The 22,698-nt window shown below is 37.6% G+C and overlaps 1 protein-coding gene across 1 annotated transcript in view; it reads right to left on the bottom strand.

Moving 5' to 3' along the window:
- The window catches only part of BBX (BBX high mobility group box domain containing), a 91,012-nt gene extending 82,354 nt beyond the window's left edge, over positions 1 to 8,658 (bottom strand). Inside the window, exons 1-2 of the mRNA XM_016195674.2 lie at positions 8,493 to 8,658; positions 3,424 to 3,666 (exon numbers count right to left, since the gene is read on the bottom strand). Of these exons, the coding sequence (XP_016051160.2) occupies positions 3,424 to 3,666; positions 8,493 to 8,654 (405 nt within the window). The 5' untranslated portion in view covers positions 8,655 to 8,658. The remainder of the gene's footprint in view (positions 1 to 3,423; positions 3,667 to 8,492) is intronic.
- Between the last annotated feature and the right edge of the window lie 14,040 nt (positions 8,659 to 22,698).

Below are 22,698 nucleotides of genomic sequence, written 5' to 3'. Positions count from 1 at the left end.
TTGCCTTTTTCTCTGAATCCTATGTCAAAGCCCAGGCCAACTTCTATCCAGTTCATAAAGCCTAGGGGTATTCTGAAATACCACCACTGAACCCCCACCCCAGGACAGGTAGGCCCTTCCCCTAAGATCCATGGCATTTTTTATATTTTTTAAAAATATATCCCTATTGATTTCAGAAAGAAGAAAGGAGAGGGAGAGAGAGAGAGAAACATCAATGATGAGTCACTGATTGAGCCCACAACCTGGGCATGTGCCCTGACCGGGAATCGAACCCCGATCGCCTGGATCTTAGGTCGATGCTCACCCACCGAGCCACGCCCAGCTGGGCATCATGACATTTTATTGTTACCATTTTTGCCATACTCACTCAAATCTACTTCTCTCTCAGGCATCTAAAGCGAGCAGCATATAATAAAAGGGTGCTAAAGTCAAATAGGCAAGAGTATCCCAGCTCCACAAATGCACGAATGGTCAAGATATTAGCTCCGAAGAGCCTGAGAGGACAATTGGAAGTGACTTTACATGCTTGTGCTCATGTAAAACGTTAGGCCCAAGATGAACCAATCAATCCATAAATGCATGCATTCTACCTCATGCCTCTGGTTCTACACAAAAGGGAGAGGGTATTATAAAGGTCATTCAAAATTGCCCTCATTTTCCAGATTCTCCTTCCCTCTTCTTTGCACTGACCCCACTCAACTTGAAGGTCAAGATATGTGATTCCTCTAAACTGATTATGAATTAATTATAATCATTAGTTTTAGTGAATCATGGAAGGTTTCAGCAATATCCTAGGCAATAAGGTAGACATGTATTCCTATATTTTAACATCTTTATGTAGATAAAGATCTTTATGTAGATAAAGATGTTAAAAGGAAAAGAAATATTATTTCTGCATGTCCCAACAGGCAGGCAGGTACGCAGGACCTGTGAACAGGTACAACATCATGCAAGGAAAGGGTCTAACAGGTTAAAAAAAAAAACTCTCAAAAGTTATATTAATTATTACTCACTGTTGTTTTTAGAATATGTGTCTTTTAAAAACATATGGAGAAAATTTAAGTATTTTTCATTCAATTGATAATGACAGAATAGCTATTGGTGACACTATCATGCAAGCATTCACACCGACAGTCAACTATGCTGAAAGAATGTCTTGTCCTAACAGTGAACACATTTTAAATTGGGGGCTTTAAATTAAAAGGTTACACATAGAAAATTATTATAAAAATGATTGCCTGAGGGGGACCTTGAGGAACTGAGAACATATATATTTATCACTAGAAACCACCACAAGCCCTGGTATCCTGAAGCCACACAATAAGTTTTTGTTTATTAAACTGACCTTCCAATTCAGGCTGCAAGATTAACACAAAAAAGCAACATCAGAATTACCTGCACTTTAATGTAATTTCAAAACCATTTAGCAAATAAGCTGAAACAAGTTAAGTATCACTTATGACTAGCAACCAACTGTATAATGATTTTAGAAGTAGCTGAATCCTCCACACTGTGCACTAGAAACATGACATTTCATGTCCCCCAAAAATGTATACACACTTTAACAGCTGATAACTCAATTTTGAAAATGAAATATATTTAAATAAACACTGCCTTTATAATTATTCAAAATGTGTATATACATAAATGTGTATATACACCCTATATATAAACAAGGCAAGAAGGAAGGTGAAGATCCAGTTACAGTCTCCACTTGCAGAGGACTGCATGGGGCGACCTTAACAGATTTCATTACTGCACCACAATGGCAAATATTGTGACCCTAATTAAGTAATTAGTAAGGGATTTCCTGTATGAAAATAATACTTCCTCCTTTTAAAAGTGGCTGCCTGTTGGGTTTGTAAATTAGCAGTATTTTAAAAACGCAAACAATATACTTGGTACAGGCTGCATGTTATCCAAAAACAGCAATCCAAAAACAAACTCAACTGTTTAATTATAGGAAGCTAATGGCGTTCCCTATGAGGTTTCAGATAATTGTTTATTTTACCATATAAGCATGACTATGAAAAGACCTAAAGCTATGTAATGAGAAAGTTTTACTGTTAATTATTGTTATGCTAGTGGGAATCTATTGAAACATTTAAAATCATGTAGGTTACTGGACTTGATTTTAAATTTTCCAGTTTAACATTCTACATAGTTAAAATCTTGTCTTTAACAATAGTCAATTCCTGAAGCCTTATGTGAGCATTAATTGCATAGCACGTAGGCAAGCTAATCATTTACTCTGGATTCAAATTTCCCTGAACATTGCCTCAGAAATTTTTATGTTCCGTGTTAGCTTATTAAACAACTCAATAAAACCACATCAATTAAAATAATTATTTTTCCACACACTGAGATGTTTAATAACATGTGTCATTGAAACTTTGTATTTTGCTTCCTGCTAGTTCATCTTTTCACAGTACTTAACCAAATGCTTGGGTGGCAGGGTTTTCATGAATCAAGAATGTGTGCAAGTGGAAACACTGAAGAAATAAAGTCAGAATTAGTCTTTTCAGGTTTAACCACAATGATATTGCTTTGTTTTCCCTCCTTACTTGATAAATCCATTACACAATATATTTTAAATGTACAGTGAACTCACATTAATTTTAGATTAATTCAGAAACAGACCAGTATAGAATTTCTGAAGAAATTTAGTCACTGCTATCATTTTAGAATTGATTAATGTCCCACCTCTCTGAAAAGCCTTCCTGCGTGGAAATGCTTCTCACCGACTACTGCCTACAGTGTAAACATGCATCACACATCACAGTACATCCTATTCCACTGCCATTTATTCACTTACTAGTTTTAAATTTTCACGCTGCACTACCTACAAAAAAGAAACAAATCAAAACATATCTCTTGATAACCGTGTATGTTACAAAATCAAAAAATGTTAGAACTGGAAGGGATACAAATTTATGTCCAACTTCCTCATTCTAACATTAAAAGAAGAAAGCTGAGACCCAGAGATTGACTTAGATATCATCACAAAGCTATATGGCGTCAGAACTAGATCAAGATTCTTTCCCATGACACAACCAAAGTAACCTAAGATTGTCATCTTTCCCAAAGGCACTTTCTAACAGCAGAAGCTGAGTTCCTAGAAAAACTATTTAAAAAAACCCATTCCTAATAAATAAATCACCATTCTTAAAAATCAATCCCCTCTATCAATCAGTGGAGTAAGTACAATGAGAAAAAAAACCTCTTGGTAATAAATTGCTCTTGGCACTCCACCAGTGTTTGCAAGTTGAATTCGGAACTCAGAAATAGAAGCAAAGCTCTTATGTTTTCTCTTAACACCTAACTCAGGATTCACCTTCCTGTTGCTAGGCCTTCAGCAGGAACTGGGGGTTATGGGATTGGTTGCTCACAACCAGACTGTAAAACCTTGTTATTGGAACCTACCTCCTTGGCCATGTCTGTGTATTTCTGTTTTTCCTTTGGATCAAGAACAGCCCACCAATCAGCTAGTATCTTGGTAGCACCTCGGTTATCAAGCCTGGGGTGTTTCTGACGCACAACTGAGCGATGGCGTTTGCAAAATAAGAGAAATGCATTCATTGGTCTCCTGGCTCGCTGTTCTGGTGATTCATCATCTTCAATCTCACCAACATCTTGCTCTAGGCCATCGGCCCCAAGAAGTTGAACCTATTACCAAGAAAACAAAAGCCAGATGTTTAACACATCCAGGACAATTTTGCTTTAACAATTAGTCTTGGTTTTCAAATTGTATTTCTTCTTAGCTCGGTTTAAACAACTTACAAATTGAGTAAAAAAATATTTTTTTAAAATTATTAACCAGTTAGTAGTTGGTAAACAACTTATGATGTATTCTTCTGCTTAGTTTCTATAGCAACCTGAGTGTGTCTATTACAGCATATATTACACTGTGTTATAACTGTTACACTTTTTCCCTTACACAGCACCTAGCTAAATGTCTGGTGTAACATTAGTACTTAACTGTTGAATGAATAAACCCATTCTGTGACATATGGGTCTCAAGATTAACAACAATATTCACATAAAGTACACAAACATTAAGAGTTGTCTTTCTCTGCTTTGTAAAGTGCTTTTCTATGGCTTATAATATGAAAATGTTTAATATGAAATTAAATAATAAAAATCTAGCATACACTACTCAATGTTTTTGTGCACATCACAAGTAGAGCCTCCCATTGTGAAAATCAAAATAGACATTTAACATTATTTGAAGGAAAAACCACACTGTAAATTTTCAAGCTTGTAAATATTAAGCTTTCCTGTCTAGTGAAATGCTATGGTGATAGAAATAAACTCATCAGGCTTAAACCTTCAAAATCGGTTCTGAATCCTCCCTTTTTCTCAGCATTTCATCCAATTCAAGGTCTTCAAGGACTCTGCAAAGCTCTGATCCTGTCCATTTCATCTGTGTAATTCTCATTACTACTCTCCCAGTACCACTCTAGCCTATGGCCTAGTCTTCCTACTTTAAATCTCTTACAGATACTTCCTGCATGTAGTTGAAGATTAAATTTCTTAAAGCACAGCTCTGATCACAGAATCTCAGAATATATTAGGAAAGTTAAATATCTTCTGATTTTAAAGTATGATTTTATGATATATCTTAGGAACAGTGAACAGAAATCCAAAATGCTTACTAAAAGCATTTCTTTAATTTCTTATTCCTAGTTAAAATTAAGAAGGATAGTAGTTCTTAAACTGGGGTGGGCACTGAAATCCCCAAAGGTCTTGTTAAAACAGATTGTTAGGTCCCATTCCCAGAGTTTCTGATTCTGTAGATCTGGAGTTGGCCTTAAGAATCTGTATTTCTAACAAGTTCCCAGCTGATCCTGATTCTGCTAGCCTGAAAATCACACTTTGAGGACCACTACTTTAAGGCAACTATGTTCTTTTATATTATGCTTATTGGGCAATGTTACAGATAAGATATTCCAGGACAAATCACTAGCTTAATTTAATTTGTGTTTCTTTTAAAGACTTTTAAGTTTAAATTAAGTATTGCAAATGCATTTAATCAACCATCAATTATCTTCAAACACAAATAGTACAGAACAAACTTGAAATTATAGCTATCTGATTTAGAAATACATTAGGGATTATTACTGGGTTGAAGGCTACAGGTTAATTTTTCTTATTATGTATACAATCATTAACAATAATTTGCATTTTCAAGGAATATTTATTTAGCATTCTGAAACTAAGAAGCTAAAGAAAAAACGGGCAGAAAAAAATGTATTATGTAGGTTGAGGAAGTAATTACACTTCCCTTTAGAAAAGAATAACTTTTGATGCAGTTACTAAATTATAAAACTCAGGCCAAGAGCTGGAAAAAGAGATAAATAACATAAGATCCTGGACCAAGGAGCTCACTGTTTTGGGAGGGGAAAAGATACATATGTGAATAAATTAAAAAGCAGTATGCTGACTGCAACAAGGAACCAGTGTGATAATGAAGCACTAGTAGATGGGTAGAAGTACACAAAGTCTCCCTAGGAAAGCTGTTGTCTGAACTAAATTCTGAAAGATGAATTCGAATCTGGCAGGTAGTCTCAATGGGGAAACATGGGGGAACTAACAGGGATTAAGGCCTGATGGTTTATTCAAACATTGATAGGCAGTTCAATAGCACTTGTATATAAAAGATTAGAACAGGGATCTGGGACATGAGATTTAGAAGGTAGGAGCCACTTCATGAAGAATGTGTCACCTAAAAAAACATGCATTTAATCATGTAAACAAGTGGTTTCAGATCATACAACCAATAAAAATCCTTGTGAGGACCAACACAGAGAGTGAACTTTTTATTTTGCCAAGTATGGACGTCAAAAAAAAAGAAATGCTACTATTTAATAATATTAACTAACCAAAAAGATTTAAAAAAAGAGTCAACATATAAATATGTGACTAAATAAATAAAATTAAATAATAGTGAAAAACTATCCAAATTTATTTTTCTTTCACCAGGGGCCGAGTACTGTAATACTTTGTAACAAATCAACACTAGTACTAGATCAGGATATGGAAACCCTGCTTGAAACCACAGGGGAGATTTGCATTTTAAGATTAATCTTGTCAACAGTGCAGGGCATGAATTATAACAGAAAACTAGATGTAACCAAAACTAGAGAGAGCAGTTAAAAGTTTATTCCAGCTGTCCAGGTGAAAACAGGAACAGGGCTGAATCAGGCAGTAACAATGAGAATTGGTAAGTGTGAACAGAGACAATATTTATTTATGAGGTAGAACCAAGAGTGGCATCTAATTGGATTTAAAGGTTGAAAAAGGAAGAGTGTTTCTAGGTTCAGTGGCAAGACTCCTTCATACACAAAAAACAAGTTTTCTCAAATGAAAGAAATTAGATCTGGTGGGAGCAGAAAGGTCAGTACTGAGTGGGTGGAAATGGAAGTGGCTCTCAGCAAAGTCTCAGCTGGGATAACAAACTGAGGTATCAGTATCAAGGTTCTAAGACTACGGGTGTGGATGAGATCGCTGGATGTGAACTGGAGAGAGAAGAGGGTTCAGCGACTTCCTTCTCTCACTCAGTAATTGTTTCTGGGCACCTGGCACAGACCAGGCACTGCTGCAGTGATGCACACAGAGCAGTGAGCATGCACATTCCCTGACCTCGTGAGGCAGACAAGCAGCACGACCAGCTTCCACTTTGAAAGGATCCCTCTGGCTGCTCTGCAGAAGGGCAGGAGCAGAGGCAGGGAGGGAGAGAGAATAGTCTGTACCAGAAATGGAGGCGGCTTGGATCAAGCTGGTAGTAGTGAAGTTACTAGGAAGGGGTCGAACTGCGACGACAGTTTGAAGGCACAGCTGATCATTTGCTGATGGATAAAAGAATGTGAGACTCGAGCAAAAGAAAACTGACAAGGTTTCAGGTCAGACCAACTTGAAAGTTGGAGCTGCCACTTCCTGAGAAAGGGAAATGCAGGGGAATGGGGTTTGGAGGAGAGAAAGACAAAAGCTTCATCTTGAGCACATTAAAACAGAGATTCTGACATGATATCTAAGTGGAGATGTCAAGTCAGAAATTCAAGTTCAGAGCTTAGGAGAAAGGACCACGATGAAGACAGAAATTAAAATAAGAGATCCAAAAGAAATCAACATTTGAGGGTAGAATAATGAAGGGCTGTGAATTTTAAGAAACTAGGAAAATACATTTGAGAAGGTAGGAACAGATATAGAGGAGTGAGTGATGTCATGGAAACAGGAGACAGCTTCAAGGACCAAGTGATCAACAGCAAATGTGTCAGAAAGATAAATTAAGTTTAAACTTGGCAATTTCCTTGAAAAGAAGGGGTCGTACCTATTTCTCTGAACAAGGAAAGGAGCAGGAAAAGACGGATAAGGAGTGAGGAGTGTGCACAGGCGAGGAGGCGAGAGGAAACCGGAGCAGTTGTTTCTGGTGGTCCCTATTCTCTATGGAAAAGGAAAAACGGTTGAGAGTGAGAGGGACTATAAAGGGTAACCAGAGAAGATGTCTGAGAAACAGGAAAAATATTTACATCTCCAGCTGAGACCGTGGAAGAGGGAGGTGACACAAGCCAAGAGCAAAAGAATGACTAGATGTCAAAGGCCTGAAGAATATCAAAAATGTGCTTATAACATTTGTAGTGACACAAAATCTGTACTCATTTATTCTTCCACTGAGCATGTATCTATTCGATCCCTACTATATGCCAGACACCGTTCTAGGTTCTAAGGAAGGAGAAGAGAACAAGGGCAAGTTCTTATTGAGCTTATATTCCAGTCTAGAAAAACACGTAAACAAAGGCACAGTTGAACCCAAGACAAATAGTAAGAAGTGCTATGGAGGAAATCCTCTGATCTGGAATGAGTTGGGTGGGAAGGACAGCTGAAAGGATGAGGTCCCATCTATTGGGGAGATGGTCCTTAATGATGAGCAGTTATGCCAAGACCTGGGAGAATAGGTGGCTTTCTAAAGGCACCTGCAGGGTTGTGGACTTTCTAAACAAGAGCTGGTTGCTCAAGTGTGAGTCTGGGGAAGGGGGCTTGGAGGACTGACTGCGAGAGGCTTGGTGGGGAGAGAGCAGCCACAGAGATGCCACAGAGATAAGGGCCCAAGCAGCTCTGAGGCTGCCTATGGTGGCAGGGACAGGCTGGAAGCAAAGAAAGAGGCCAGAGGGGCAACGGGCTGGGTGCCAGGTAAGCACACCAAACTTTCTGAATAACCCCATCTCTACTGCAAGTGAGTATTACCTTCAAATCATTAGTTAGCTGGTGGAAACACTATTTAAAAAGGATCTGTTTCAGTCTAAACTATCAGGAAGTATAGACACTTTAAGAATCATCAATATTTGGAAGAAATATGTAGATTAAGCACTTAAACAGGATTCCCATTACACAGACTTTTAGAAATGTATCTTTCACCCCATGGGTGTTCGCTGAAGTTTCTAGAACAAATGCTCAAATAAACATAAAACTTCTATAATAAACAGAGGAATTGCCTTATCAATATCCTCCTCCTCGTCTTCCTCTTCCTCCTCTTCTGAAAAGTCAAGAAGCTTCTTGGCCAGCAGTGGATGCCACTGAAGACACTTCCGCTTTGGTCGTTTCCCAGCCCCTTCTCCTTCTGCTGAGTGATCTTTATTTCTGTTACTGCCTTTCATTACTGTGACCTGTGAAAAGGAACAAAGGGAGAGAAACAGAAGTTAAAGTAAATTTGATTACAATGAGCTTATTTAGCTTCCTTAGCTTTAACTGGATTATAGCTCGCTTGCACCCTCTCTCGCTCTCTCTCTCTTTCTATTTATTTACTTACTTATTTACTTACTTTTTGTTTTCTTTGTTAGATTATAGTTTTAATGACCAAAGTACCTACCAGCTCATGCATTTACTGAATTCAGTAAGAATTCTAAGTACATAATCAAACATTCATTTTAATGGGCAAAATTGACCTAAAAAAATGTGCCCTTTATGAAGTCTACTTCCTTCCATTCAGTAACTTTGGAACTCAAAATCCAAATAGTGTGTTAGGATGATTACAAACTACAGGCACCCATTCATATCTACTCAGGGCAATGTTTCTCAGAGTTTCCCATCAGAGAAATGTGAAAGATGGCTCCCGGAGGAACAGAGGTGCTCATAGAAGGCCCTCCATAATAATAATGATGGCTCGTATTATAATACTTTACATAAATTTTGCATTCTACACTATAATAAATCTGAGATTGGAAGTATTATTAAATAAATGCTTTGTAAGAATCAAATGTTTTGAACTGAAAATGCAACTTTCTTAAGTGACACATACTTGCAGCCTCCAAGGTTGCAGTGCACAAACACTGTAGTTCACTCAGCGGGGTGAGAAGCCTCAACACCCATCTGTGACACACAAATCACAAATTCCTTTGTGTCTGTCTCTCCAATACATACGTGCTGCAACCCAGTGACAAACTTTTACTCCCTTGTTTTTTTCCCCCCTAATGGGTGATTCGCTAAAACAGCTATGCAAGAGACAAGCTATGAATGTGACAAAATCTTTTAGAAGCCCAAAATTCTAAATTACTTTTCAATGACTAAAAAATAGTTTTTCTTAATAATAAAACAACACATATTCATATTATAAAGGTGAAGATAGCATAAAATGAGGTTTATCCCCACAGCCCAGAGGTAAACTACACGTCCAGTTTCTTACATACTTTATCACAATCTGTTTGATTTGTTATATTTGAAGTGACAACATACATATTATGGTTTAAACAACCTCATGCAAACATTCAAATAATGAAGTTAAGTGCAGTCAATTTAAATGGTTCATGCTGACAATCACAAACACAAACACAGTTGCTGAAAACACAGGGTAGTAGCCTTTTGCGTCAGTATAAGTTTGTCTTGGTCCAAATGCTTGAAAAGCAGTATCAAAAAACTTATAATGCCATGTTGCTGAAAATGGGGTCCACATATAGTTTCAAGATTCACCCAGTTCTCAAGCCTTCAAAAGAATACAGCATAGGCAAATTTATCCTTCCTTAATTATTTCTGGAATGGGGGTCATGCTTAGGTCGTCTTCAGTTCAAATTTAAAATATCATTAATGTTTCCTTTTAGAACTTGCATGACTTCATTATTTTAAAAAAATTAAATATTTGATCTGGAATTCATTCTGATAAAAGGAATGAGGAAGGGAAACAGCGTCTTCATTTTTTCCCAAGTACCTAGTCAGACAACTGTTCCAATACCCTTTATTACTTTATTTAATAAAGGGTATTGGTTTTTCCCATTCCTTTGAAATGCCATTTTTATTCTGTTCTAAATTACCATACATGTATGAGTCTATTCTTGAAATCTCTTCTGTATTACTAACACCGCTCCTTACCTGTCTTGCCTATCCTATCTGACTTTAATATCCTTAAGGGTTATATCATTCTGTACCTTTTTTATATACAAATATAACAAGTAAACATAGCCATTAATATTTTTAAACTACCTATATCATGCTTGTCTCTCTGAGTCACTATACCTTCATCATTCTTATTTGGTAATAACCACATAATATTCCAAAATAAGAATGTATCACCATTTATTCAATTATTCCACTATTGGTGAACATTCAAATTATTTCTTGTGTTGAAATAAAAAAATCTTCATTTATTAAAATATTTTTCAAATATTCCTTTTGATAAAAATCCTCATTTATTAAAAGCCATGTCTAGTCAAAAAAAAAAAAAAAAAAAAAAAGTGGAGGGAAGGAAGAGAAAAGAAAACATGTTCCTGTGGTTTTCTTAGCAAGAAACTTCTGCTGAATATCTGAAGCAATTACATGATTTGTGCGGCTGCCTCAAGAGTACAAGAAGTTATTGAAAACTCTAAATAGAATTAGTTATCTGGTTTGCTCTTAATAAAGGAACAAAGATTTCTTGTGAACTGATGACAGACCATTTAACAATTCCCATTCTATCTACAAATAAAACTTGGCACAGGCAACCCAATTTCCAAAAATACCAATGCTATATAGAGAGAAGAGGAAATGGTTATTTTTGTGACTTATTAATCACTTCAGAATGAGCTGCTTGAGTGGTAATTAAACCCACACTGAAGGCCCAATATTTTATGAGACAACATTTTAAGTATATTTATTTTTTTTAACTTATTGATTTGAGAGAGAGAAGGGGAGAGAGAAACATTTGTTGTTCCTCTTATTTATGCACTCACTGGTTGATTCTTGTATGTGCCCTAACTGGGGATAGAACCTGCACCTTGGCATACAGGGATGGCATTCTAACTAACTGAGCTACCCGGCCAGGGCCAGATCACACATTTTTTAAAGAGTTACAGAAATCAATGGGAAATTATAAGTTGCTATCAACTAGTGAGGTCAAAGTGATTGACAATGTCTACAGAAAAAGTATGCTATTAATTTGTGTGTGAATGTGTTTAAGTACACGTGCCTTTGTGTATATATGTATAATTTCATATTCAAACAGAAAACAGAATATCAAATTAATAGATGGTATAAGTGGCTTTTGGGTTCAAAATAATCACATTAAACCCCTGCCCCCCGAATGTTTCATTTCTTACCATGCAGCTAACATGCCACTCCAGATACTATATATCTCTTCTGATACTCCCCAAATTAATCTCTCCTTCCCTAGAAATGCATTAGAAAGAGTCTGTACTGCTAATGGCACTTACCATATTTTACCTTAAATAAAAATTATTTGAATACATCCTACCTCCGTCACTAGGCCTTTTTCTTGGTGATCCAAGACTTTATCTACCTTTATATGTTCAGAAGTATCCTGGCTCACCAGAACATCAAGATCAGTTAGTCCTGAGGGTTGTTATAACCAACTATATAAACCTCCATGCTGAATTTTGGCAATAGCTCACTATTTTTATACACTAGAATGGTTTCAAAATTAACTCCCATCTCTCTCATCCCCCTGAATTCAGTCAGATATTATTCCCTGAATGGGGAAAAAGTAGGGGGAGGCTGAAAATTGAGTATAACTAATATGCAGGCCAAGGTGGCGTGCAGTGTGTGAGAACCACCTGGGCTTTGATAGAAATAAGGTTGACAACCCTTAGCACAGTGCCTAGAACACAGTACACATGAAATAAGTATTTTTAGGCTGAATGAATGATGAATAAATGCATAAGTAAATTGGAGAGAGTATACCTCAGACAGACAAGAGTCAAGAAAAGTGTAACTGATCTAATGATAATGAAATACCCCAAACTACTAACAGGAAACTTTAATAATTTATAGTTACTTAATTACCTTTTAATTCCCTGTGGATCTATTTTCAAAGTGTTAAAAGAAGGCTAAAGACTGGGGGAAATGATGTTCCTGGTTACCATTCAGATGTAATGAGGGAGCAAAAGAGAAGAAAGAAAGCAAGAGAGAATGCACAGAAAGGCAAAGAAAAAGTGGGAAAGACAAGGGCAAAAAGCCAGAATATTGAGATTTAACGTTATCACTCATCTTATTTCAACAATGAGGAAGAGGAAAAACTGTTAATTTCTTATAGCAATAGAGGACTACCCTTGAAATTATTTGCCACTAAAATCCCCACACATTGTAAAGTTTGGCTTCTTGCTCTTGAACAAGAACATATTAAGCAAACAATCTATATGAAATAAATGAAGCAATTGGGAGACTATTCAGAAGGGGTCATTCTTCCATTCTGTACTGCAATTCTAGAATAACTGAAGTCAGGTTATTTAACTATCAGTGGACTCTATTTGAAAAACTCCATAATTATGCCGCTAAAATTGTCAAATGATGGAGGCTGAAGGTACCTATCCAAAATACTGTTCATTTATCTTATAAAAACAAACTAACCCATGTGTGCCCCTTTCTATGCCAGGATAAGCAATTAGATACTGTACTGAATTAAATGAAAATCAACTTAGTGATAAATTAGAAAAAACTTCATTTAACTGCATTCTTCAAATACAGTAAGCCCATTCATGAAGACCTTTACTGAGTTCAATCTTCATGAGAAATTTAAAGACGAAATATCATAGAAGCAGTAAAAGGAAAACACCTCATTTAACAAAAGAAAAAAATGGATACTGGAGTCTGACAGGCCTCATTTAGAATCCTGCCTCTGCCACTAACTACTTGTTGTAAAGTTATTAATCTTGCTGGTCCTTCCTCATATGTTAAAACTGAATAGCAGCTCTACGTTTTATATAATACCCAGGACAGACACTCAATTTTAGTAAATCTTCCCTTTACCCACAGCTTTGTAGTGGGAGTATGGGTTTAACTGGCAGCATCTGATCGCTGAAGCTCAGCCTAAGGTGCCGTTCGGAGAGCACAGACATCTCCCATTTAATAGTGGCCCACATGCACCAGATGACATAACCTCTAGCCTCAGAAACCAAAAAAGATGGAAAGCTTCCTTTTCTTTGAGTGATATTCAGTCAGAAACTGTGCTTTGGCACAGTCATATGTTTTGTAAGATCTTTCCGTCTTTCTATCATCTTGTCTTACAACTTAGGCAATCAGTACACTTTAGTCTTTAAAACACTGTGTGAATTTAACTGTGTCACAGGGGTATTTTAGAGTTCAAACTGTTTCCTAAATGGCCAGTAAAATTCCATTCAAATCATATGAGTGACAATTCAGATGCAATGAGAGGGGAAGGTAGGGGAGGTCCATGAAATCTCAGTTAGAAAACCACACATTCTAACCACAAGTAAGGCCCCTTTCTGGGTCCAACTAAGAATGCAAAGCTTCTCGGGCCTACAGAGGAGAGGAAAAAACAGCCCAAAGAAACGGTGACAAAGTAGTAGCTCTAGAGCTTCCACGTAAATTAGACCGACCTACTTAAAATCTTCCAAAAGAATCCTGCTGCTTTCAAGACACTATCTGCTTTCAATCTTTTAGGGTGTCCTGCTGACAAAGGCGCTGGGAAACACCCCAACTCTGAAGACTTGCTCACCCTAAAATTCTCCCTTTCTCTGTCAAAGTTATTCTCATCCTCCAAGGCTCAGGCCTGATATCCCTTCCTCTCTAAAGCTTTCTGTGAAAACCTCAAGTCAAAATCTCTTGAACTTTTATTGTACTTGCCCTGGTTAGGTCAAGCACCATCACAGTGTTTTAGTTCGTTTTATCTATCCTTCCCCCACCCTGCCCCAATAGACTAGACACTCCAGAGGGGAGGTACCATGGCTTTTCCCCTTTCTGTCCCAGTGCTTAGCACTGGGTCAGGTACATAGCAGTCCCTGAAAAAGGTATTTACTGGCTTTTAATTCCTCACCTAACATTTTACCACATATAACAACTTCCCAGAATGAGGTGTTCCTAGTAATAATTTTAAAACACTACTAATACACAGGTAATATTTATCAAAAACTATTTGCTAAGTACTCAATATTCATCATCTCATTTACTCTCACATGAGCACTCTGAGGCATGTACTACTGTGAATCCCAGATGAAGAAGCTGAGGGTAAATAACTTGCCTAGGGTCACACAGCAGCAGGGAAGGAGCTGAAACAGAACGGGGAAGGCTAACTCAATTGCCCAAATGCTTACCTAGGACAAGGAGCTCTAACAGAAAGCCTTCCACCAACAGACAGCTTACGGGCCATGGAAATACCTCCAGAGAGCACCGAGGGGCTGGAAAAGTGAAACTTTCAGGGCTCACGGGGAGAAAAGCAAGAGTACATCTCTGATAACTTCAAGTGACAATTAGATTAACACTAAAACTCTCTGAAGATAAAAGCCCTACAAGCGCTAATCATTTATTGTAATTCTAATGAAAATTCTAAATTGTAGAAAGATTAAATGAAAAATATCTCATTCAATAAAGTAATACTCTCATTTTAAAAGCAATTCAGCCACTCTATTCATGCACGGAGTGTCTTTAAATGGGCTCCTTATTGAAAAGCAGTGGCTCTTCAAGTTGCAACTTTAACTCTGTCAAGATGTTATCTATATGCTCCGCATGAATACTATTAAGGTTCCCGCTATTCAAAGAAGGGCCTAGCTGTACTGGCAGTTCCAGTTCCTGTTGGCCTTACCTCATGAAAGAATATATATTTAATGATCTCTAATACTTACACTCCCTGATGCTTAGTCTTGGGGGAGCTTAACATGGCTCTCAAAAATGCATGCTGTAGAGAGAGACAACAGTCACCTTGAAAGAGATAAGGTACCAAAAGGGGTGGCTTAGGGAGGAAAAGCTATTTACACAGAGAATTCAGTAAGAGGCTGGACATCTTTCCCACCGGACCAACACCCCCGACCCCCAAACACCGTGCAAAAGGCCAACTTTCCGTCTTCCTACAATTTTATGGTGGTGTTTACATTCTTAACCAGAAAGTCACCACATTCCTACTCTTCAGCAGGCCTCATGTTACATGTTTTGCCTCTTTTGGTTTCTAAATTAACAAGGGTTTTTATGCACTTATTACATGGTGAGGATGTAATTATCACAATGACAAGAATCTGAAGCACAAGAATACAAGCTCATAGAAGTCTCTTTCTCATTTACTCTCAATGCAGCGGAACACATACTTATTGAGGACCCTGTAAGCTACGCACTGGGGTGTTAAGTGTCCAGCCTTACCTCCCATTCAACTCATTGCCCACCTCTGCTCTCCTGCCTGGCTGGTTTCCTTCCTGTTGGCCACACCTGCTCTGTGCTGCAGCACTGTCCCTCCCCTGCTCCCCCAGACCTGCACGCACTATACCCCAAACCCCATCTCATTTTCTATGCAAGCCTCTCTGAACTCCCATTTCTAAAAAGCTGTCTTTATTTGCCCCAGCTCATGTGTCTTTCCTTCCTGAGCACCTTTTCTGACCACCCTATTTAATAGCTGTGCCATGTTTTTTGACATTGAACTGTACAACAATTATCATTTTTATGTACAATATGTGAATAATAATTTCATGTGGATTCCTTCCACAGAGACCCTTGAGGGTAATGAACATGCCAGATGCTTTTTTCTGGATCAGTCAGAGCAAACATCACTGTGCTAGGTGCTCAAAGAATATGTGAGAAAGTGAATATAGAAATAATATTTCTTTGCTCTCCTATTATACTTTATGTTGTTTGGCTAGAAGGAGACCAGATATAAGGCTTGAAAAGAAAAGATGCAGAGAAGGAAAAATAAGAACCTAGGAAGGGCTGTTCAGGAGGGGTAGGGGGAGAGAACAGAAACAGGCAAAACGACAAAGGCAATATAATAATATAATGAAATCAAAGTCACTTCCACACAACATGTTCTAAAAACATGTTCCAGTAGCTTTTTTCCCTTTTCTGGTTATTTGTCAATGATTGTCTTTATTCTCTCAAAATAGAGTATCACAGTACCACCTTCAGCTCCCTGGCTCTCTTTTCCTTTCATAATTGGTCTGCTAATAAACCCCAACTCCAACTCATCCAACCCTTTTTCTTCTCTAAATCTATCCCAGCCTGCCGGCTACTCCTGTGGTCTGACCCCTACAAAAAGTTTCCAAGCTCCAGCTGGCTTCAGTGCTAGTCTGGCATCCTTTTTACTTGTCTTATTGTCTCACCCAGTCCCACAGTGCCCTTGATAAATAGTCAGTGTCTCCTCAACCCCTACTGATGATGGTGAATGAGGGTAATAATTTTTATTAAAGTAATTATAATTATGAATTTTTGATTTATATAAAATGCTTCTATATGTAATACAGATAAACATATATAACATATAATATAGATTGCTTCCTATGCTCCAGAAGCTAAGAGCTTTATATTTATTAATTTTCTCAACTCACAACAAGCCTAAGATGTAGTCCTATTATTATCTCCTTTTACAGGTGAGAACACTGAGACACAGATAACATACAGTTTGCCTCTTTTATTTTATAAATTAACAGAGGTTTTTATTATATGCATTTGTCACATAGTCAGAACATAATTATCACACTGGAAAGAAGTTGAAGTACAAGAAGGAAGACAAGCACATGGAGTCTCCTTATTTACTGTCAGTGCAGTTGAATACGTACTCACCGATCACCTGACGACTATGCGCTGTTGGTAAATTACATACTGTCCAAGGTCACACTGCTAGGACATACTTGGTGGAGCCAGTGTTTGAACTCAGAAGGTCTGACTTCAGAGTCTGGTTTTGACCATTATAAAATTTTGCCTCCTAATAATAACAAACTTTATTGAAAGTCTGCTACATGCTAAATACATTATATGAATTAATTTCTTTAATCCTTGATACAACTCTTGGAGAAAAGTACTATAATGGTCACATTTTTAAATGAACCGAGAATGACAAAGCTTTAGCAACACATCCAAGGCCACTCTGCCAACATGTGGAGGTGCCAGGATTCAACCTAGGTCTTCTGTCTCCAATGACTTCTCCACACTGTCCTTCCCACCAAATCCCAGTTATTCTAAGAAAGTGCCTCTGCCTCCTGATTAATTGGAGTCTTCGTATGTGTACTCTCCAAAAGCTTCACCTTGCTTACCAATTTCAAAACAAGTTTTTTCTTCCATCTCCTCTCAAAGGCAAAGATTCAAGGTTAACTTCTTTCATTCCCAAACAGTTCCTTCTAGTTAATATCTTCTTCCGTCTACACAAGATCTCAAATCTAAAGCCCTCTTTGAATCCCCCTCCTCCTTAAGGTAATCCTCTTTTTTTGTTTTGCTTTGTACAAACTGGTCCTAGCCCTCAAGCCAGGAGACTGCCTAACTTCAAGTCCCACAGCTAACAGCCAAAGGCTGACCTGCTTGATACTAACATGGTTCATGGTTCACAGGCTCCACCTTGCACCTAGTTTACTCACTTGGTTCCAAACCTTCTTGGTTCTAAACCCCAGGATTAATTTCCTAGAAAGAACTCACAACTCATTCCAATCATGCCACAGGCTCTGGTTTCTTACCTCACTATGAGTCATGCTTACATCTTTGATTTCTAGTCTCTCAGGGAAAACAACTTGTCTGAGTCTGGCCTCTGCCTCCATCATATTCCTGGGGAGCATGCCAGGAAATGGATATTCCTTCCTGGAACAGAGAGAAATGCTCAGCCCCTCAGACTCTTGTTCAGGCCTGCTTTGTTCCCATGGCCTTCAGGCTAATTGCTCTGCCTAGTCTTGCATATAGACATGCCAATCATTAAAGGAATTATGTTTGCCTCTAGAGTTTTTACAAAAACAGTCCCTTACCAGAAAGTACCTCCCCTGAGGAGATAAGGGAAGTATGTATTGTTTATCAAAGATTTGCAGGAATCTTGTGACAGGACTCACATCAACTAGCACAATCTTCCTTGGCACCCAGCTGTCTGTGGTTGTCAATAACCTCTCGACCCTTCCATTTTCCCTTCCCTTGACAAAAAGAAGTTTCAACTTTGACCGTTCTTAAGATGAATTTGAAGATTAGGTCTCCCATCTTCTCAGTTGGGGACTTCTCTATCAATAAACCTTTCTTTACTCCAAACTGACATTTCCAAGTGTTGGGCACACAGACTTGGGACTGGTAACAGTCCTTTCACATAAACATCTGGAAAGCATACACATATCTCTTCTACTTTTTCACTATACATTCAAATCATTGCAACTGGTTTCTTGCCCTGGTATCTACTCACTCACCAAGTGCTGTCCCTTGTTCCTTCTACCTCTTACATAAGTTCCACTCCTCTCCATCCCCACCACAATGGGTTAGCTGTCTGGTCTTCTTCCCTACAGCTAGCTGACTTCAATTCTCCACACTACCAATACCTGCTCATGCCCTTCCCCTGCATGACTCTCTTAATAGTCCCACGATACACTCAGGAAAAAGTCCAAACTTCTTCAAGTAACACACAAGACTCTTCCTGACTTGGTCCCTGTTTACTTTTACGGCTCTGGTTTCTTTGCTCTGTTCTTTCTCTTTAAGCTCTGCCCACACTGAGCCACATGCCAGCCCCTGGAACTTGCCTCATACCATCTGCACTACCAGCTCCTTACAGTGGAACTCTCATCCCTACTTCAAGGTTAAGGTTAGATCTCATCTCAAGCTCAAGCCTCTGTTGGCCCTTTCTAGTGTGAGAGAGAGCTTCCTATGTGACCCCACAGTACCCTATAATCAGTAGCCCACAATGGAATGTCCTGTTTCCTCCTTTCTATTCCACTTGACTGTGACAGTGAACAAAGGCTGTGGACTATTCATCATGGTATCTCCAGGGCCTGACACAGAGCCAGGCACACTGTGGGCAAATACTTGTTCAATGAATGAGCTCCTGGTCTGTTCCCTGAAATCTATTCCTATTACCTTTATTCCTTCATTTGCCACTGTTTCTTTTCTATTCCATCCCCGCTGTGCCCTGATCTTCCATTCTCCCCTGTTCCTGTAACCCTCCAGCTCAGAAGTTCCTAGCACTCACTCGAATAGCTTACTCAAACTACCAAACCAGAACGCCTGGCAATTATACTTGTTTAGAAATAGCTTCTATGCAGCAGATGTCAAAATGACTCCTAACAAATAATTTTGACCTCACAAGAGAATTATCCATTCCCTTTTCTCCTATAACCAACACTGAACAATGATTGTTTAATATTCTGCGTACCAGTTTACACAAAGCCCTTTAAATTTTACGAGTTATCACACACATTTTAAAAAGTTAGTCTATTAAACTTCATTTAAAATGCCCACATTTAAAAGAATCATTTTCTCATTTATATGATTCAGGCTTAAGTCTAAAATTAAAAAAGGTCAGATGTCTTCAATCATCCTGATCTCTATAATTTAAGAAAACAAAAAACTAGAAAGACTGGTTCAGTTAAGACTCAACAATCTGTGATATCTCCTGTTGGAATCTCTCCTAAGCTACAATTCTTTAACCTAAAAAAACGGCAAATAGTTTAAGTTACAGTTAAATTTTGTTGACTTAAAGCAAAATCTCTCAGTCTTAATGGCTGCAAAACAAAAATCTTTATTTTGCCCCAAAGAATCAATATTTATTTTAGAAGTTATAGTATTTATTGAAGTAACGTACCCAGCTTCTTTAATGCCCACTGCTTTACACTGTGGTACACTAGAAATGAGTTTCCTCGTCGCTTCCAGATCACATAGTAGACGGAGGTAGGGTGGTGACTATCTTTATAGTCCCAAATGCTTAGAATACTGCCTTGAATATAATATGTCCTTTAAAAAATAACGCTTGAAAATGCATGAATTTAATGATTTTATATCAGACTGCACATTTGCCAGGGAAATTAATTAGAATGCATAGCAAGCTATAATACATTTATATTTTCTATTTAACTAGAGTTAAGCAAAAAGTCATCTGTTTCATACTTGCTTCACACTTGGTGACATTTTTTCCTTAAATATATTCCCATTTTCTGATTTAACATACACAATACCAAGGGTCCTTATTTGTGGATCCAGAGTCAGAACAGATCCTTAACCCTTCCTTGTATTTTCCTTTCAGGTATTTGGGCTGAATGTGCTTTATCTATAGTGCCAAGTACTGAAAGCTTTTTTTTATTTACTAAATGTATTAAATTTATAGCATTTGTTTAAAAAAAGTTCTCCACTTCATAGAACTAACCAAAAAACAAGGTCCTATTTGTATATTATTTGTTTGCCCTTTTTTCCTTTTTAATAACTACCAAAGGAGAATATAAGTGGCTATATATTTTTGCATGACCCTAATTCAATCTTCCTTCCTCTCCATGCACAATATGAGAAAGAGCGCTGTCCACAAGACACACATGTACCAAGGCATCTGGGAGTATTTTTCTTACAGCCTAACTTACATAAATCTACTCCCTCTACTGGACGAAATTTTATCTTCTAGCATTCTATTTAAATACAAAGGTTAAGGTAATGCTTTATAATATAAAGAAAACAAAAGCCCCTCTATAAAGAATTATAAACCATATAAACCTGGAAAATCACTTAAGAAGCTCTTCTGTATCATTAAGACATGGCATTCACTGATTATAGGGAGAAGCAATCATCCAAGTACAGTATACTGAATTCAACCCAGGAATTTTCAAATTCGGTATCATTTTTCCCCTAAGTAAGATTCTTAACTCTACTAAGACCATTTTTCATTATTCAGTTCCTTTCTATCTGGAATCTCTGCAGTATTTTGCAATGAACATCTACAGCCTGTCTTTCCATACCTACACAGTAGTATTTCGTAAAGGAAGCATGGGGAAGGGAGTAGTCTCACACACATAGTCATTTGTCACGGCCACAAGAGTCAGTGGGCAAAATACATAATCCACTGCAGGGGCTACAGCAGTGCTACTTACATGCCCACACCATTTTTATTTTTATTCTTTCACTTTCTTTTTCAAAATGGAAGCTATTTTGATGACAGTCTAAGAAAGTGTTTTAATTTTTATAATAAAGCACTTTATAATATGGAATTTGAGTACATTTTGTTAATAAGTTCTAAACATATTTTCTAATAAGAAAAACTCTACTGCTATTAAAACCTCCTGGACTACCTTAATTGCTACTTCCCAATTATGTACCATTTTATAACTTTCAAAGCCTTTACTGCATACATTGATTTACTTAATATTACACAATCCTTGAAGTGGATATAATTATACCCATTTTACAGGTGGAGAGAAGCCTCAGAGATATTTACTTAATCTTTCCAGTGCCATTAAGGGGCAAACCAGGGACACAGCCTAAAGGCTCTGGACATTAATCTCAAAACACGGTTACTTTCTTCCATCTAACTATCACTGACTTTTAGTCCAAAATACATTTATTTTGGAAAGGAAAGTAATTCCATTTTACAACCCTTTTTAGCACTTAATTAGTCTCTAGGCCTTTTTAGCATTTAATTAGTCTCTCAGCATTTACTTTAGCCAGAGGGGTTCTATATTTCCATTCATATTTCAAAATAGTCTTTCCTGTGCATTTAGCCATGCTAAACACATTGGGGGAGGGAGGCAGCTGGGAACAAGAAAGTATATATGTATCTGTGACTCAATATACTTTTCTACATTTTGCACTTTGTAAATGTTGATGCTGCAGCTCCTGAAGTGCTCTCAGAAGTCCTTTTGACTGACAGCCCAAGAGTGCTGTGTCTTTCAAAACAAATATGCTTTCTTTATGAAAAGCACATGCAACTCCATCTAATTATTCCGAGAGGCAGGGTGGAACAAACGTGATTTCTCAACTGAACTCAGCATACTGCATTGAACACAATAGCAGGTTAAAATTTCACAGGTATCATGAAAGCGCGTCACTCCCACATACAACACAACATGTAAGAGAACAGCACTTACAAATCTGCCATATAACCCCAGAGCAGCACACAACTTCCTATTTGTCACAAATATCTTTTTAAGTACAACCAAAAATTCAGAACATATTTAATACAAAAAAGGTCCTCCCATATGTGCAAGTATGTACTGGATTTTAAAATATGTAATAACACACTGTTTGAGAATAAAAGTAGGTTTGGGTGAGAATTTGGAAAAAAAACCACTTGTGTGAATAAAGTATGCTTGATCAGCCTCATTTTCGGCTGTCATTGTCTAATGCATATTAAAAATCACAATCTAACAGCAAATGTCAGACACATTATTTATATCCCATTTATGGCATTTCTGAAACTGGAAGCTAAGGCTCATTGAGTCTTGCTGATCTCTCTCAGCTGTCTGGATTTGATGACTACCAAATCTGTATGTGAGAGGTAGGCAAATTCCTCCTACAGCTCTTATATAGTTCCTCTGCAGAGGCTCCTGATCCCAAATCAAACTTTGAAGA

This window comes from Miniopterus natalensis, chromosome 6 (assembly GCF_054644295.1).
Source record: "Miniopterus natalensis isolate mMinNat1 chromosome 6, mMinNat1.hap1, whole genome shotgun sequence".
In the NCBI taxonomy this organism is placed as follows: domain Eukaryota; kingdom Metazoa; phylum Chordata; class Mammalia; order Chiroptera; family Miniopteridae; genus Miniopterus; species Miniopterus natalensis.
The sequence above is the reverse complement of the archived record's forward strand: the minus strand, read 5'-3'. Positions and strand labels throughout refer to the sequence as shown.